The sequence below is a fragment of the Chenopodium quinoa genome, unplaced genomic scaffold (assembly GCF_001683475.1).
Source record: "Chenopodium quinoa cultivar QQ74 unplaced genomic scaffold, ASM168347v1, whole genome shotgun sequence".
NCBI lineage: Eukaryota > Viridiplantae > Streptophyta > Magnoliopsida > Caryophyllales > Amaranthaceae > Chenopodium > Chenopodium quinoa.
Genome location: NW_018743327.1, coordinates 4,279,360 through 4,299,760, shown reverse-complemented (window position 1 = coordinate 4,299,760; position 20,401 = coordinate 4,279,360). Strand labels below are relative to the sequence as shown.

At 34.2% G+C, this 20,401-nt stretch overlaps 1 protein-coding gene across 1 annotated transcript; it reads left to right on the top strand.

Annotated features, from left to right (window-relative positions):
• Nucleotides 1-13,108: 13,108 nt before the first annotated feature.
• LOC110737319 lies at nucleotides 13,109-14,033 on the top strand. The gene is made up of 2 exons (XM_021917678.1): nucleotides 13,109-13,353; nucleotides 13,562-14,033. The coding sequence occupies exons 1-2, from the start codon at nucleotides 13,109-13,111 to the stop codon at nucleotides 14,031-14,033; spliced, it is 717 nt and encodes a 238-aa protein (XP_021773370.1).
• The last annotated feature ends 6,368 nt before the right edge of the window (nucleotides 14,034-20,401 follow it).

Here is a 20,401-nt window from a genome sequence, read left to right as displayed (position 1 = left end):
TTTTAAAAGCTCGCTTGATAAGACACGTCAGCGTCACGTGGCGCCACGCGTATTGCATTGGCGCCAAACGCTAATGCTTAGCGCTTGGCACCAGGCTCTGGCGTTAGGCACCAAAGTATGGTGTTTGGCGCTGATAAGCACTGACTCTGAATCCTTTGCGGATTAAAACTATGCCGGTGTTGTGTATAAATAGCCCCCTGATCAGCCGATTTTCTTCATAATTTCAGGAGATTGAACATAGTATTAGCTTTTGAAAAAATAATAATCATATCTTTAATTACTAAGAGTTTTACCAACTTCACTCATGATTGGTGTCGGTCTCTAACTGCCAAGGAGAGAAAAGAATTAGACTTTTTTCATATGGGGGGTATTTATGGTGTCAAGGGGGTAGATCTTGATATAGACTTCATTCATACCGCCTTAGAATATTGGGATGTGGATACTCATTGTTTTAGACTAGGGTGTGATGAAATTATCCCTTTATCGGAGGAATTCGGTGCTATCTTAGGCTTCCCTGCATTAGATCTTGCAGTAGTCCCTAGAATAAATGAATATTATTATAAGGATTTTGAGCGCTTCTTTAATTTAAAATACAAAGATCTAACACATATTGTAGATGGTAGCATAGTCAATTTGAAAGAATTTGTACGCCATTATTTTGATAGACCTTATTATGAGTCTTTTCATGTTTATAGAAGAAGGGCTTTTCTCTTTTGCATGCTTAACCAATATCTTCTCACTAGTGGTAGAACTAATGAGGGTCAAGCAATTATATCAACTGTTTTGGGGCAGATTGAATCTGGGAGAAATCCAATGCCATTAATTGTTGGAGAGACTATGCTTAGTCTTGATGAATTGAAGAGAAATCCAAAAGCACCTTTTCGGGGCTCTCCAATTTTATTACAGGTAGAAAAATAATATTTTTTAATTATAGAAATCAAAAACATATTTTTTTATAGTAATATTAATTTATTTGCATTGAACTTTTTTTGCAGATGTGGCTAATGGAGGGACTAGAATTAATCAGTCCTCCCGACAATGTTGAAAAATACACTCCAAATTGCTTTGTGAGAAGAAAGAAACACTTCTCTAAGATGGGGCGCCATGAATGGAAGAAAGTATTTGCCTCTTGCAACTTTGCCATCAAGTGGATCATCCCTTGGTGGAAAATAGAGAAGATGGTTGGTGTCAACAAGCAACCCTTTGGTCGTCTTCCAAGCTTAACCAAGATGACTTTTTATTATCCCTGCAGGGTAAAAAGACAGTACGGCCTACTTCAAACAATTCCTTCTAGGGATCTTCGTCGTCCCTATGAATTCCCTGTTTCTCAAGAAGTAGACAAATTTGATGTTTATTGGAGCGCTAGACCTTTATGCATGGGAAGTGATTACCTAAAAGGTTCCTCCTTCCTTGCCTAATGATATGAAGAGGTGGATTCTCAAGAAACCTTCAAAGGACATGAAGAAAAATCAGAGTAAAACTGATATGAAGAGTCGTCTAGGTGACAAGGTGATTCTCGTTAAGGAACGCTTGGATGAAAAGGTTGAATTAAGAACACCTATGATGCCTAAGAAGAAGAGCTCTACAAAAGATAAAGGAAAAAGAAAAGCTGACACTTCAGAGAAAAAGGCTTGGGTAGAGAAGAAACATGGAGTCCTAGCTAAGGGAGAAACTATTTACTCCAAAATTGAATGTAGGTCCTCTAAAGGATGCCTACTAGCTAAAGTCATGGATGATGAAGATAAAAATTGGAAGAGAGCAAAGAAAGAGAAGAAAAATTAAAGCATTGCTTAACTTTCAACTATTAGACTTAGTTTTCAATTTAAAGTTAATTTGTTTTTATTAAGCATCATTTAAATTCCATCAATAATGTAATTTGTTAGTTTATTTTATTAATGAAATTTCAGCTTTTTAATTAAATTATCTCCTTGAAATTTAATTTATTAAAGTAATGAAAACTGCAAATTTAATTTTCCAGAAATTTTTTTTCGAGTACAGAAGTCAAAAATTTTCTGAAAATCACCGAAATATTTCCAAGTACTCCTAGAAAAATGGCGCCGCTTTTTTTACGACTGGAACTAGCTGCGGCAGTCTTAGACCTGGCAATCCTGATCCAGACCTGATGACCCGACCCGAATGACCCAACCCATGACCCGAAACCAGTGACCCAAAGTTGACCCAAAACCCGAATTAACCCGACCCGACCCATACCCGACCCGAAGTGAAACTGACCCGACCTTGACCCGAAACCCAAAATGACCCAACCCGAAGTTGACCCGACCCGAAAATTACCCGACCTTTAACTTCTTTTAGTAAATAATTATATAAGTTATAAAAAGTTTATATTAGGAAATTATACATTAAAATAGGCCCAACAACATCTTACATGACTACATTGACTTTCATATCATAGCTAAAAAAGATGGTCAAAGTGAGATGTGTGAATAGTGCAAAATGTCAAATCGTTAAGAGTAATTTGGAACGGAGGGAGTATAAGAATAATTCAAAGAAATTATTACAACAATGACAATGATAATAAGAGTATGTATTAAAACTAAGATCAATGAGAGAGTGAGGTATAACTCAATTAGTTAGAGCATCCCTCTTAGTTTCAGGAGATCTTGAAAGTGATTTTCAGTCTAAACACAAAAAAAAAGGTTAATAAAAGTCAAACAATTACTATAATCCATGAAAAAAATAGCCTTAATAAATATAGTGAGTTTTTCGTCAATAAATAAATAAATATATATATATATATATATATATATATATATATATATATATATATATATATATACAGAGTTGAATTTAACCTAATGAATTACCCGAATATGACTCGACTAGAAGTTTACCTAACCCGAAGTTGACCCAAAAATTGGACCTGAAAATTGACCCGACCCGAGCTGACCTGACCCAACCCAAACTTGACCCGACCCGAAGTGTTGACCCGATACCCGACCCGACCCGATTATCAATCGATCCGTAATCAACCCGAAACCTGAAATGACCCGACCCGACCCGAACGTGACCCGATAACCTTTTGACCCGAAATGACCCGACCCATACTCGACCCGAATGACCCATTTGCCAGGTCTAGGCAGTCTGGCGTCAGACGAGAAACACTGTCGTCTGGCGCTAAGGTTAATCGGCTACCGACGGAACTTTTTCTGTGACGCCGATGCTTCGTCGAAATTCTGTCGAATTTATTTTTAAGTCTGGGATGCGAGGTTTGCAAAAAGTAAAGTGGTCGCACCTAAAGGGTTGCTACGTATCATTTCTTAAGGAATCAGGTCAAACGTAGCTCTCTTGAGTGTCCTACTCAAGTAATTATGGGTAGTACTTTTTAAGTTGGTCAAGATTTGTGATGTTCGAGAATTCATTGCCATCCCTATCACTTAATTTTTCTACACCTCATGATAGGATTGTTTTTACAATGTAGGGTCCAGACTAATTAGGCCTGAATTTTCCCCTTGGATATAAAACATTCTTCCTTAGTGCTTTTAACACCAAGTCTCCTACTTTGATGTTTCTTGTCTTGACCTTCTTATTAAAATGCCTAGCCTTACGAGTTTGATAGCATTGAGTATGATGTAGAGCTTCTAGTCGTTTTTCATCAAGTAGAATTATCCCCTCATATCTCGCCCTAGTCCATTCAACTTCATCGAGTTTACTTTCTAATGCAATGCGTAGAGATGGTATCTCTAGCTCTACAGGTTGTACGGTATTTCCTATTGATGTGCGAATTGACGTGCGATAACCCCACAGTGCGAAATGGAGTTTGTCAGGCCAATCCTTGTAATTTTATGTCATTTTCTCGATGATATTCTTTAGATTTTTATTAGCCGCTTCAACCGCTCCGTTTTCTTGAGGTCTATAAGGAGAAGAATGGTGGTGTTGAATGCCATATTTTTGTAACAATTCTTCACACTCAGCTTGAAAGTGAGTTCCATTGTCACTTATCATTTCATGTGGGACTCCATATGGACAAATAATATTTCTTTCAATAAAGAGTGTTACATGTTTTGCAGTGAGTTTAGCATATGATTGTGCTTCGACCCACTTTGTGAAGTAATCAATTGCTACTAGGATGTATTCATGACCTCTTGTTCCTAGGGGAGTAATTTTACCAATAATGTCAATTCCCCATGTAGAGAATGGCCATGGTGAAGTGTAGGTGTAGAGTAGAGATGGAGAAACATGTTGTAAATTGGCGTAAATTGGCGTAAAGGGCATCCTTTTACATATTGATGACAATCCCTATTCATGGTAGTCCAATAGTATCCTTCTCACATTATCTTTTGGACTAGCATTTTTCCATTCACATGAGTTCCACAAATGCCTTCGTGGACTATCCTCATTGCTCTTTGAGCATCCTTTTTCCTACACATAAGAGAGCTCGACCCTTAGGTACCCTTTTATGTAACTCGTTGTTTATGAGTACGTATTGGGAAGCCAAGAGTCTTAATGCTCGTTTGGCTCTTTTGTCAGCATGAGGAGGGTATTCTCCTTTGGTGACATAATTAAGTATATCCGTATACCATGGTTCTTCCTCTTCTTCTTCTTCATCTTGGATCACTTTATCATCTTCTATAGCTTGAATATAAGTCGGTTTATGCCTTTTTTCTATAGTTAGAGGCATTTGCTCGATTTCCGTAGGAATCCTAACCATTGAGGCTAGTCTTTCCAAGGCATCAGCAAATTGATTTTCCTCTCTAGGTAGATACGTGTATTCTACCTTTTCTAACTGATTAGTGAGAGTTTCCAGATAAGTTTGGTAAGGGGCTAGACTTTCGCTCCTTAATTTCCATCTTTTAGAAATCTGGTTGACGATCAATGAAGAGCCTCCGAATATTCATAATTTCTTTACTCCCAATGCCAAAGCTTTTTCAAGGCCCACCACGCATGCTTCGTATTCAGCAGCGTTGTTGGTAACGTTGAAATCTAGCTTTATGGAGATTGGAACATGCTCCTCCTTAGGTGATACTAGTAATACTCCAACGCCACATCCCTTTTGGTTTGAGGCTCCATCGAAGTATAGGGTCCAAGTGTCATCTTCTGTGACCATCAGGTCTTCGTCTCGAAATTCATTGTCGTGTATTGGCGTTGGATCTTCTATTGGAAAATCCGCTAGAAAATCTGAAACCACAAATCCTTTGATAGCTTTTTTGAGGCATGAATCTTACATCGAACTGGGCTAAATTAACTATCCATCTTGATATGCGCCCATTTAGTGTAGATTTCTCGAACTGGGCTGCCTTACTCGTGAGCATCACACGAGCTTGATGCTTGAGAGCGCAGACGAGCAGCACTGCAACAACCTCTAACTCTCAACAACCACTCTTACCTCGCTTCAATCTCACGCAACTCCTCTTCACTCACGCACCTCGCTTCCTCTCCCATTTAAGCAACAACAACTCCAAGCAACTCCCTCAACACAACAGCCGCAGTAACCACCACCTTCCAGCCGCAAACACCGCCAACTTCACCACTAGCATCCCGCAGCTTGAATGCGCAGCCCCTGCTCCACTTTCAGCACCAAAACTCCTAAAATCGGCCACCAATTGCACATCCTTGACCACCATCATGCCAAAACAACAACCATCACCTCACGTAAACCGCAGCTACCAGCCACACCAATCACCATCGACTTCTCCACAACAACAACCGCGCGCCGGTAGCCTATTCGACCCCTAAGTGCGCACGCGAAGACCCTTTTACGCGTGTGCACAGGTGGGTTTGACTTTGGTCGTTGATCTTGATGGAATTTGATGATTGAACAGCTGTGACAATTTGCGGTGATGATGTGCGAAGCATGGGATTATTTCCCATTGTTAGGAAGCAGCTAAATATCAAAGTCCTAATTAGGGATGTCAGTGGGGCGGGTCAAGTAGGAGACCTGCCCCATCCCCGCCCTAGCGGGGCGAGGATGGGTCTTGGTTTGGTGGGTGGTGGGGCGGGGATGGGGATAAAAATTATACCCGCCATGGGTGATGGGGCGGGGGTGGATTTTACATTGTACCCGCCCCACTTCGTACCCGCCTTATCCCCGCCTTACACCCATATATACATATTTTATAAAACAAAATTATATACTTTTATACTATTTTATGTATAAAAAAATATGTAAATAAAATAGTAGATATAATAATTTGTAATACACTAATTTTATAACTAAAAAAAGTGTGTATTATTAATAATAATTTTATTTGTTGTAATTTATACGTAGTATTAAATATGTTGGATTGTGTATTGGGAGGTGGATCTTAGGTGGGGATTAGGCAGGTCTTAGGTGGGGATGGATATCCAAGTGGAGGGTGGGGCAGGGATGGTTTTGGAATTGTACCCGCCGGGGCGGGGATGGGGATGAATTTTGGACCCGCCGCGGGGATGGGGACGAGGATGGGGATGAAAATTTTGGGTGTGGGTGGGGGTGGGGGTGGGGATGGGAAGGCCAACATCCGCCCCGACCCACCCCATTGACATCCCTAGTCTTGATTTCGATTCTTACTTCTTTTAACTCTCTTTTTAATTTTCCTTTTATTTTCTATTTCATTTTCTTTTTACTTTCTTTATATTTTCTTATTTATTTTATTTTATTTTACATTTACTTTTCTTTTGTTTTCTTTTCTCTTTTATTTTATTTTATTTTATCTTTGTAAATATAAATACCTATTTTTGGGGTAAAATTAGAAGAACAACTTTTTAGAGAGAATTAGAATCCAATTTTAGATCTCATATTTTAGCTTAGGTTGAGAGCTTCTCTCTCTAGATCTAGGGTTAGTTTTAGGAGTGGGTTTTAGAGAGAGAAAGTGAGGGATTTCAATGGTTATTATAGATATTGAAGATTCAAGATGACAATTGTATTGAAGATCCCCATTATCAATCAATAAGGATTTATCACTCTCTCTCCTCTTTATTGTTTTGTTCAATTTCATGTTTGTTTGGTTTAATTTTGATGTCTGATTCTTGATAGTGTAATTGTTCTTGATATTTTGTTGATTCTTGATTTCTTTAGTTGTTTGTTGATAGATGATGATTCTTGAGTAGTTGTTTGGCTAGGAATTGAGTGAAACTTGTATGATTGATTGATTATGATTAATTGGGGAATTGTGTCGATGATTGTTTAGATTAAAGTGATTAATGAAGGTTTTCATGTGTGTAATTCGATTAGGCCATGAGAATTATGCTAGATTGCATTGTAATTTCTAATGACACGACCAATTGATTTAGGAATTGCAATTCACGATTGGTTTGGATTGTGATTCTCTTAGTTTGTTATTCATAGTGAACCCTAGGTTAACGATTAGGAGACACCTCTTTGATTTCAATTAATAGCTCTTATCATTAGTCTTCACTACCTTTGATTGGCATGATCTTCCCAAGTTGTTGCAATTGTCATGATTACTTGTTGATCCCCATTCCTAGTGTTTTATTTGTTTGGTTGTTTGTTTTGTTAGTTGTTAGTGTTACCTCTTACCTTTGACTTCGACCTAGCTTAGGCGCATAATTGAGAGTGCTTGAACATTACCGTTCCTTTAGGTTCGACCCTTGACTTACCTCTATACTTGTATTTAGGTTTGTTAAGTGATTATAAATTTGTTTGGCTCTAGGGGAGATTAGAAAACGACCTACGTTTTCCCTACGTCAGTTGTATGACTTTTGGCTTCTTTCCTTTCTCTTTCTCTTCTTTTAAGGAGTTAGAAAAGGAGATTGTTGCATTGCTTAAGCGAATCCAGAAGTTCTCGAATACTCAGGATATTGGGGCGCGTGCTGCAGCTCGTATCTTTACTAGGATCGACTTTTCTATAGCTAGAGGAGTAGGGGCCCAGATTGTATTTCGGCTTCCCACTAATTTTCTATAGGTTGGGCTTCCCACTAATTTTCTATAGGTTGTATAACTCTGTATGGTTTTGAGATATAATAATAATAATAATAATAATAATAATAATAATAATAATAATAATAATAATAATAATAATAATAATAATAATAATAATAATAATAATAATAATAATAATAATAATAAAGTAATAATAATAATATAATAATAATTAATAATAGTATTATTAATAATGCCAAAATCTACTCTACTTTGCTCTTCTCTACTCTGCTCTGCCCGGAAGCTCAAAAGAACAGAGCCTCACTCATGGGAAAATAAAAAAATGTCATTCTCTCTCACACACTTTTCACTCCTCTTTTCCACTTTTTCTCATGGACATTTTATTTAATAATTTCTCACACTCATGGGCTTAAAAACCCCCACACCATTCTCCCTCCTATTTTTCTCTCTCAAACATTAGCATCGTCACATTATTTTGTAAAATATATATAGCTTTTTTTTCTGCTTATTTAGTTCCATGGTCCACGCTACTGTAGCAAATAATAAATGTTGTCATTGCTATGGGCATTTGAGGTTTTCCTCATGGGCATTTTTTTTAATGCCTATGAGTGGGAAACAGTTTTAACCTTTTTATAACTATTTTCTCCTCATGGGCAAAAAAATGCCCATGAGTGAGAGTGTTCTAAGATTATAGCCAATGTTTACCCATTTTGGGTGGGCATGACTAGAGAGAAAAATAAATAAAGATTAAAATATGAAAAAGTTGTACTTTTGGTAAGAAATGGTTTATGACCAGGTCATGGCCACGACCATTTGTTGAGTGTGGGCATTCAGTGGCATTTCGTCACTTGTCTAACAAAGAGAGGTGGTTTAGTTTTTTTTGTTTTTAATTGACGGGGGCTCGCGTGAGAAATGGAAGGAAAAGAGAATCAATGCCCACAAAATTAAAGGGAAACCATTATGAGTGTATGGACATGAGAGTTGGGCATAAATGAGGTGGAAGAGAGAGAAAGTAATAAAAAAATATGATGACCACCATTAGCTTGGACATCTATTGGCTATGCTCTAAGGGGTTTTTGTGCAGTCAGGAGGTGGGGGTTCAAAACCCTTACCAACCATTGATTTTTTTCCCATTTTTTTTTATTGTTTAAGAAGATTAGTATTGATCAATAAAATTTTCTTTTGTCATTCATATTTATTTCAATTAGATTGGTTAAGATTTTATTTTTGAAGAAAATTAGATTAATTAAGATAATAATTTTCAATTAGTAATCAACAATAATTGTTATAGTTTTATTCATTTTCACTCTTTTTAAAACGTTATTACTACCGTCTCGGTCCCTTTTTATCATATCCTTTATGTTTTTAATATTGGTCATAAATTTCTTTTTATATAAATTTTTATAAAGATACAAAGGATCCAATGAGAAGTTTCTTAAAATGAGAAGGATGAAATATGCATGATTTTTTCAGTAAATGTGCAAAATTGATTTTCAAACAAATAAAAAATTTGAATTTTCTGGAAATTCCGAAAATATTCACTTATGTTCAAAATTTATGCACATTAAATTTAATGTGGGTTAATTTTTTTTGCACATTCAGTTCAAAAAATATGTACATTCAATACAAAAATTATGCACATAAAATCCTTCTCATCTTCTTATTTTAAGGAGCTTTTCATTTGACCCTATATATATATATATATATATATATATATATATATATATATATATATATATATATATATATATATATATATAATGATTTACATTCATAAATTTAATTGATTAGGTGTCAAATTTCAATATTTTAAACTCATTTATCAAAAATACTAGATTCGCCACCAATTAAAAAAACAAGCAATAAATTTGTGTAATACAAAATGGGGTTTCTTAATTTCTTATATACACCAAGTTGTAAAGTGAGAAATTTTTTTTCTAATTTTGATGATTGTTTGTTCATTAGTACTTTAGGTGTATATAAAATTTTCATTTGAAATAGCTACTCACCTTGTGGTATAGTCCTCCGTTTTTAAATACTTGCTCCACTTTCCTTTTGCGGCCGTTTTTCAATACTTGTTCCATTTCCTTATTTGGAAAGTTTTTATAATTTTTAATTCATTTCTCTCAACTAGTGATGAGACCCAATTCTACTACTTTTAGGTTCTCTCTCCTCCAATTTACCTTCCACTAACCCTACTATCTCTAAATTTTATTACTTTCTCCAATGTCTCGTAAAACTCAGCGCATGAAGAAATAGAGAAAGTATTTAATAACGGAGGGAGTACTATAGAAGATGAGTAGCTATTTCAAATCATAAATCATGAATGGTCAGATGCTTGAGCTTTTTAATAAACAATGATAATTAAAAGAAATTGTAAATTAAAGGTGCTATATCAAAAGAATTCATTTGCAATCTTTTACATTACTCTTACGAAAAAAAAAACTAGTTGTCTCCCACATCCAATGCACATTGAATAGGTCAATGGAAATGAAAATGGTATCGTGGCCTAGGGTGTGCACATGGACTGCTAGGAACAACATACCTAATAAAGAACTTTACTTTTGAATTTTCTTTCGACAGTTGAGTCACAATGAATACATGTTTCATGGTATCATATTAATGCATCACTTGGATGAGCCAAACATGCTTAAAATAAACTCAAACTTAGGGGTCCACTGAGGTTAATGTTCCAAGTAAGGGTTAGAGTGCTTTGGAAGGAAATAGGGTGTTTTAATTTTATGTAGGAAAGTCGAGATGGAAATTGTTTAAAAGTATTTTGTAATTTTTAGAGATATCTTTTATGGAATTATGTAGAAGCTCTTTGTATACAAGATTCCTATAAAGGCCAAAACGTTTATGATAATGTAATGTATAAAACCCTTTAGAAATATTCCACCTTAGAAACATGAATCCCTATATATAGGCATTGAACTCCCATCATTTGAACAAATGAGAAAAACTTTGATTCTTAAAACAATCAAAAGCTTGCCTTAGATTTCGACTAAGCTAGGACAAATCTTTCGTTCAATAATAATAACTTTTGCCTCGGATTCTAAAATGTTTTGTTTTTGAACTTGAATCTCTAAGCCCGGAGCTGGTGAATTAAATTTATAAATGAAATTGAATCTTTTTAAAGATGTCCAGGCATAACCCATGCTCCATTGGAGTGCATGTTGTGTTATGTTCGATCCATTTCGTAGTGTGCCTAACTAGCCCTAATTCTAGCCTAGACCATGCTCAACTGTACATGCTTGCATAGGTTAATCCTCTTGAAATACATTTGATGTTTATCAAGAGATAAAGTTGTCTTTTTCTATCAATACCGAAGGAATTTTGTGTAATTTACGTGTATATAATTAATGTTTTTGAAAAAATCTCTAACGTATGCATAATTAATGGTTAGGAAAAAATCTCTAACATGATAACGGTCAGTGGCGGAGGGAGAGGGGTACAAGGGAGGACAGCTATCCCCCACTTTGAAATAAAACATCAAACTTGCAAAACACACACAAGGTACAAGAAAGTTAAGTCACATCACATGTATATAAGACAAATAATATAAAGAATAAAAAATACTAAAAGACAAACTTGAAAATTTTAAAAAATATTAAGTCTTTTACAATTCCTCTAGACCACTACTGTACTCCACGGGACCAGTGGACCACGAAGCACGAGACACGAGTGACGTTGTGACGACTGACAAGACCATGTCTGACGCCGGCGAACACCTGACGGCTGACGCTGACTGACACCCCACCGACGGCACACCAACAATCAATTTTTCTTTGATTTTTCCCCAAATTCATATTAAGTAACTTCTAATTATAAATTAACCCTCTAAACCCTAAATCTTATTATATTTTAATTGTTTAAGTGCCAATTTTTTTAAAGTGTTAATTGTTTAAATCCTAATTTTCTAATTGTTAATTGTTTGAATTCCAATGTTTAGTTAGGGTTGGCAAATTGTTCACTTTATAACTTGTTATTTGTGTTAAATTGTTTGGTTATTCGGATTGTATGATTTGAATATACGATGGTAATTGAATTATTATTGATTCATTGTTTGCATTCTTAATGATTAAATTAGGACATGTCAAAACAACCCGATCTTCGACAATTCATGTTTAAAAGAATGAAATCTCAAGGAAATGAACCCACGTACTTCATTTACCTCCCCCGAAACTCAAGAAAATATTGTAGAAAATGGTGGTGTTACAAGTACTAGTAATGTACCACTGGAGGAGGAAGAATTGATATATGATGTTAACTACTTCCCCATGATCCGGGAAAAAGAATGAATATAATGGATTATCCCCCAAATCAAAAAAATGCAGTAAGGAGAGCTTATATTCTAAAAAACCTTGTCAACCAAAAACTCACAACTTCCCTCAAAGACAAGTAGGAGGTTTGCATCGTTTTAGTGTGAATTGGTTCAACAAATGGGATTGGCTTGAGTATAGCATTGAAAAAGATGTCGTATTTTGTTTTGTATGTTATTTGTTCAAAGGTGAATTTTAAAATAATATGGGAGGTGATGCATTTGTTGATGGAGGGTTTAGGAAATGGAATAAACTAGAACGATTTGAGAAGCATGTTGGTGGAATTAAGAGTACTCATAATCTTTCTTATGAGAAGTATGTGAATTTAAAAGATGGGAAAAATAAATCAATTGTGAATATGCTTGAAAAGGCAAGTGAGGTGATTAAAAATGAATATTATATTCGTTTGAATGCATCTTTAATTTTTTTGAGGTTTCTTTTGGGGCAAGGTTTGACATTTCGTGGCCATGATGAAAGTGATGAGTCTCATAATAGGGGTAATTTCATTGAGCTATTGAAATGGTTAGGAGATAAGGTTAAGGAAGTAGGTGATCATACTCTTGAAAATGCACCTAGAAATTGTCAAATGACTTCTCCCCCGATCCAAAACAAAACATTATTAATTGTTGTGCAAAAGAAACGATTAAGTGCATAATTGAAGAGCTTGGTGATGATTACTTTGCTATGTTGGCCGATGAGTCAAGTGATGTGTCCCAAAAAGAGCAACTAGCTCTTATTTTGCGCTTTGTTGATAGAAATAGTGGAAAGGTAATGGAGAGATTTTTAGGTATTGTTCATGTTGATGATACTACCGCTTTATCTCTTAAAGATGCAATGATGTCACTACTTTTGGAATATTCATTGAGTCCATCTATGATAAGAGGGCAAGGGGAATGATGGGGCTAGTAATATGAAGGGTGAAATAAATGACCTTTAGACTTTAATTATGAATTATACTCCAAAAGCCTACTGTATACATTGTTTTGCTCATCAACTTCAACTAGCACTAGTTGCCGTTACTAAAAGGAATGATAGTTGTGGTTGGCTTTTTGAAATACTTTCAAACTTGTTTAATGTTGTTGGAGTTTCTTTCAAGAGAAGAGAAATGATTCGTAATATTCAAGCTCAAGAAGTTACTCAAGCATTGGAAGTGGGGGAAAATTTCAGTGGATCAGGTTTGGATCAAGAGTGGTTTGAAGAGGCCCAAAGATACTCGTTGGGGATCTCGTTACAAGTGTCTTGTAAATGTCATCCGCTTGTTTTCTACAATTGTTAAGGTACTTGTTCACATTGGGAAACATGGTGCATCAGAAGATAAGTCTATAGCTCGAATTGTTTTAGGACAATTAGAGTCATTTGATTTTATTTTTGTTGCTTACTTGATGTTGACTATTTTTAGTTACACTAATGATTTGTGTATTGCTTTGCAAATAAGGGAGCAAGATATTGTAAATGCCATGGAACTAGTTACTTTCACAAAAAGTGTGTTGCAAAAAATGAGGGAACAAGGGTGGGAGACTCTCTTATACAAAGTTACTTTATTTTGCACTAAACATGGCATTGATGTTCCCACTATGGATGCTAGGAGATCACGACGCTTTGTCGAAAAGGCAACAAATCTACATCATTTTCGAGTTAAAATATTTTTGGGGGTGATTGATTTGCATCTTCAAGAGCTCGATAATCGATTCAGTGAGAGAAGCATGGAGTTACTTGCTTGTATGTCTTGCTTAAGTTCTAAAGATAACTTCTCATCTTTTGACAAAGAAAAGGTACTCAAACTTGCCTCTTTTTATCCCGAAGAATTTTCAAGTTTTGATTTGATGACACTTGAAGGTCAACTTGATATATTCATGGATTATGCACAATGATGAGAGATTTCAAAATTTGTGTGATCTTAACTCTCTTTCCATGATGCTTGTTAATACCAAGAAGGATAAGACATAACCTCTTGTATATTTGCTTATCAAGTTGATGTTGATTCTCCCTGTTGCTACGGCAAGTGTTGAAAGAGTATTCTCCACAACGATACATGTCAAAAGTAAGTTGTGAAACAACATGGGTGACCAATTTACGAATGATTGTTTGGTCACTTTTATTGAGAAGCAAGTGTTCTTACACGTTCCTGATGAAAAAAATCATTAATCGATTTCAAAATATGAAGACTCGAAGGATGCAATTATATTTTAATATTAAACTTTATGTACTTTTTCCATCTTTTTTTGAATTGCAGGACTAATTATAAATTGTCGATTTTTTATTTGTAAAATTTTAACTATAAACCTTTCGTTATGTTTAATTTTATATATATATATATTTTTTTCAAATGATGCGACGTTTAATTGTTGTCCCCCCGGTTATATATTCGCCACTGATAACGGTATTTATTTTAGGTAGTATATTAAGCGTTATGAAATTTACTTTCTAATTATTTTATTTAAAAATTTGTGTTTAAATCATATAATTAAATTTAATTTTAGCATGTGAAAATTTTGGACTACGGAAACGTTACATATTGTTTATTTGTAGTGAATTTTCGTAAGAATAAACATAATAATGTGAAATCTTATTGGATTATCTCATTCACATTTTTTTCAAAAAAAAAATATTGATGATTGGAGACAATTCAATTAATAGCGCGATTTGTGTGCAGCTGGCCACACTATGTGACCGTTTGCTTTCAATAGTAAACAGATCTCATCCTTGAGATGATGATATTTTCTTTTTATGTTTCTATGGTAAGAGTTGAAGATCTAGGGTTTCATATTGTCTACAAGAATCCGGAGGACCACATGAATATTTTCACTCAAAAGACTACGCATCCGTGGATTTCAAGCCGAATCAGTGCGAACTCATAGATTGTATTGCTTTAGATGAAGTTTTTTATAAAGGCGATTGTTAATCAATCCTACGATGTATTTAGTTTTAAGGTGTGTACTTGTGCTGGAATTCTTGATTTCTTAAGAATTATATGTAAGTGCCGTTTGGCGATATTTTATTAATGAAATTCCTTTTTCTTCTACTAAAAAAAAAAAAAAGTAACCTCCTATAATAAAAATTGAGTAACCCTTATAACACTGACCAAGTAACTCATGTAACATTGATCAAATAACTTCTATCTATAACACTAAGAAAGTAACCCCCATGATAGCTAGCTACACACTGTAATCAGCCACATAAGAATTTGTATTTAGTAAAAAAATATGCATTGAGTAACTACTGGGTTTTTTCAAATTTAAGTATAAAAGTAGATACTATCTTTTTCCATTTTTCACCTTTTGAGTACTCTAAGTTTTTTTTCACCTTTTAGATACTTAACGGCATGTTCCGGCATAAAGTTAACCAAAGGTAAGTTAAAAACTGAGTACCTTGGTTAACATGTGGGACCCCCTTAAAAAAGACCATTGGAAACGAAAAAATTGAGTCCCCTTATTTTACTTACTAAAGAAACTTGTTATATCCACCCAATTTTCTCCTTTTCATTTCGAAACTTAAATCACAATTTTAATAAGATTAAACAATCCAATTTTGTAAAAATTACCCAGGTTAATTATACAAATAATAAACAATAAAGAACTTAAATTATATTCTCAATTTAACAAACAATTCAAGTATTCAATTGTCACCATAGTTAGTTTGAATTCAACAATTCTCAATTTGTCAAACAATACAATCCTCATTAAAATATTAATTTCTAACTAAATAATTAGAAATGCCAAATTATAACTTCCCAAATTTCCATGAATTTGAAACCCTAATTGTGAAGAATAATTAACAAGTCATCAATTTTAAGCAACACCAAAACTAATTTGATAAATTAATTAACAAAAACACCTAATTCAAGCACAAAATAAACCCAACATAGGCAAAAACTCATGGAGAAAAAGAAATTGAAAATTCTAAAATTCAATATTCAGATATGAGTAATAAGTTACGGTGGACAATTAGATGGTCAGACGGAGTGATGGAGGCCAAAGGAAGGGTGCAGACGTCTGGTACTCTAGTGCCACGACGGCAGTGGAGTAGCAAATTCTTCCTCCGCCATTAGTGGTGTAGCAGTAGCAATAGGTAGCTAGTGTTTTCATAATTATTTTAATCACAAATTTTTTAAAAAAAACCGGTGTTCATTAATTTAATGAATGGCGGAATTTTTGGACAAGCATCAACTGCCAATTTAGTGGGTTTGGCACGTGCTTCCTAATGATTGCCAAAATAAAGAAAGAAATAGAACGTTTCTCTCTTCATTCATTCACTATAGCTTTCTCTCTCTTCGTTTTTCTCTCTCTAAAAAGCAAGTAACTGGCGATTTCGAGCGTTTTCTCTCTCCTCCATTGTTGATTTTCGAGCTTTTTCTTTCTTCTTTTTCACTGGTGAAGTTGTTATTTGCTTAATTCAGGTTCGTTGACTTATTTTTTTGAGATTTTTGTTAGTTTAAATTGTTTTGATTCTTCGATTTTTAGGTTTTTTGATTTTGATTTTGTTTTCGATTTTCGTAGTGTTGATTCTGCAATGGTGAAGAAGAAGATTACAAAGAAGGCTGTAGATGCTGAAGAAGGTGTGTTTACTTAAATTTTTCATCATTTTTTCAAATTTTTCAATTGAAATTTCGCTTATATATGTCGAATTAGTAGTGCATGTTATTTTTTATAGTTTTCAGTTGATTTTTTATGCATATTATGATAATTGAATTTGAATTATGAAGTTATTATGTTTAATTTTGCTTTATTTTATTGTTCATTGTATATAATTGATTCAAAATTTTGCTTATTATTCTTCAAATTTTGTATGTTAGGTTTTAGTCAGAGAATGCTAATTAAACTGATTATTTGTTTAGGTTTTATGTTTTAGTTAGATTATGTGTATAATAAGCATATTCGCATTGTGTTTGTGCATCTGTGTTTGATTAACATGCATATATGCATTGCTCATTGTGTTTGAGTAATAGACATGTGTGTCATTTATATGTTTTGACAATGTTCACTTTATGATGTTAAAAGGGTGACTTTATGCTGTTAAAAGAGTCACTATATGTTGTTAAATGATTAACTTTTTCAGTTAAAAGGGTCACTTTTTGCAAAAAAAAGGGTCACTTTTTGCATATAAAAGGGTCACTTTTTGCATACAAAAGGGTCACTTTATGCTGTTAAAAAGGTCACTTTATGCTGTTAAAAGGGTCACTTTGTGATGTTAAAAGGGTCACTTTGTGCTGTTAAAAGGGCTACTTTGTGCTGTTAAAAGGGTCACTTTATGCATTTAAAAGTGTCATTTGTGCACATTATTCTATATTTTTCCATGAGTAATTTCTGAATTTGTATTTATATTACTTTAATAATTAAATACAGGTGGTTCAATAGGTGGTTATCGTTATAAAAAGCCTACAAAAGGAAAAGGAAAGCCTAAAGAGCCTGCTAAGCCTAAACCAGTACCAAAAAAGACCCAGATAGCTCCTGAGAAGAGCAAAGCAGTATCTAAAAAGGCTGGGAAAATTCCTGAGAGTGACAAACCAGAGTCTGAGAAGGCCAAAATAGTTCCTAAGAAGGCCAAAATTGTACCTAAGAAAGCTAATACAGTGGAAGATTCTGATTATGAAATGCTTTCTGAATCTGATTCTGAATCTTTTATGTAAGTATACATATTTTTTTATTACATTTTTAATTATATTTTGTTTTTCTTTTATATTGTTTTAGTTACATTTTCTTTCTTTTTTTTTCTATTTAGGGAGCAAAGAAGAATCATTGTAAGATGTAGACCCTATTCATTGGAAATATTGCTGCAGAACTTTAGTCCTGAGCAAAAACAAGTTGTTGAAGAAATTGGTTTTGGAGGTTTATTACCTCTTAAATTGAAAACTCTTAATCGTCAAATGCTACCTTGGCTTGTTGAAAACTTCAATGCTGGTAGCTGCATGTTTACCATCGCTACTGGTAAAGATTTTTTTGTTACTAGAAATGATATATGCGATGTGTTTTGCTTGCCTTTGAGTGATATTTGTGTTCCTGAACTTAATAAAAATTCTGAAGATGAAAGTGTAGATAAACGTATCATTCAGGCATGGAGATCTGATTATGGTCTTTCTGGTAAGCAACCTCTTCATTTGTCAAAATTGGAGTCTAGGATGGTTGATTTGGTTGATGGAGGGGAAGAATTTAAGAGGTGTTTTGTTCTTCAAGCTATGTCTAGCTTTTTAGCTCCTAGTACTAATAGAACTGTTTCATTGAAGTTGCTGAAAGCTGTTGAAAAAGTTGATGAAATTAAAACTTTTGATTGGTGTTCATATGTTTTAAAAAAGTTAAAGAAGGTTGTTCAGAAGTATAAGGATGATGAAAATGCTCAAAATGTTAGTGGTTGTTTGCTGGCTTTGCAAATTATGTATTTTCATCGTCTAAATTTTCAAGGTGAAAAGGAAAGTAGTACTCTTCCTTTAATTCAACATTGGACGGATGTAAAGATTAAGAAGCGAATTAAGTTAGAGATCAAAGCTGGTGGTTATGGGCAGGGACCATTGGATACTATTACATATCCTGTGTCACAGCTTAATTTTAGGGGAACTGTTTTTAAGCCAGCTCCTACTTTGGGTTATGATAAGGGTCCTTCTACAAGTGGTACCACTGGTCGCATTGTTGCATTTGAGCTTCCAGAAGGTATTATGACCGATGAAGAAATTAAAAAAATTTCAACTGATGTAAGTGTTCTGTTTTCTTATATGTTTAGTTATTATTGCTTTTTGTTTACAAAAGTTATCCTTTTTGTGTACAAAAGTTACCCTTTTTTGTGTACAAAAGTTACCGTTTTGTGTACAATAGTTACCCTTTTGTGTACAAAAGTTACCTTTTTTGTGTACCAAAGTTACCCTTTATTTGCACCGAAGTTACCCTTTAGTTGCATTAAAGTTATCTTCAATATTAAGTTAAAAGGGTTACTTTATTCATACAAAAGGGTAACTTTTTTCATTTAAAAGGGTCAGTTTATGCATTTAAAAGGGTCACTTTTAGCATATATTCAGATTTCCTACTTATTTTATTATTTTTATTTGTAATATTTTTTTTTTCATTGTTCATATGTTTGTAGGTTGTTCATGAAACGTTTCTTTTGTTTAAAATAAATATGGATGTTTTATTATTTGTTCAGTCAACTGGTTTTCAAACCTTGAATGATCTGATTACTTCTCGCAGAAGTGTTTCATTATCTTCTGATGATTTTGTTTCAGTTTCTCAAACTAAACTGCTACTCTCTGATCCTCATTATTTGAAGATTTTAGATGGTTTAATTGATGAGTGTAATAAAATGAAGTCTGTACATGATATGTTTCGCAGTTTTTATGAACCTACAGAAGGTAACAAAGATTTTGTTCCTGAAAAAGAACCTGCACAAGGTTTCAATGAAAATATTCCTAAGGATGATGACAATGGTCATGGAAAAATAGTTAATGAAGGCCTTAATGGTTCTGGACCTTCTGCTATCATTCCTGGTCCTACTCAAAATATTCCTGTCGGGCATATTGATCAAAATGAACCTCCTCGACTCAGAGAAAATAAATCTCTATGCTCTCTGGACTGTGGACATGTAGGTGTGCAGGTGCCTTTTGTAACTCTTTTTGTAAAGAGCAATGCTCGGATTTTCAAGAATTTGCCTCAGTTACATTTGGAAATTCTCGATTATTGTTTGTTGAAGGATGTTTCAATGGATAGGAAGTTAAGTGTCCTTTTTTATTATAATTATTTTTTTATCTGTTTTTTTTTCTTATATTTTTTTTTTAATGTTGATCTTATTTTTTATTGTTTCAGTGAAAGCCTTGTTACTTTTGGAATGAACTTTCTAATTCCAAGAGAAGACATGGTGTCCCTTGTTGCTCCACTCAGGATTCGATGGTGCGTTATTGATTGCTTCTGTCTGTATTTGAATGAGAAAGCATGTTTTCAAGCTACTGGTCCTCGAAAATTCTTCTTTAGTGTTAGGCAGAGTGTAAGTTATTTCATTCCCTTTTTTATATCTTAACACATTTACTTTATATATATATATATTATTGAGATCTTATACTTTAATAGTTTTCATTCTTGCATGTTTGTGACAATATTGGCAAAGGTAACATATCTAGTGCTGTTAAGGATTTGCACGACATATGGGAAGGTTGGGTTAGCTATGAGAATCCAAAATGTAATATAATGGATGCTGATATGGTATTTTTATTCTAAACTTAATGTAATAAATTTAAAAGAGTTCTCTTTATGATCTGCTCTGT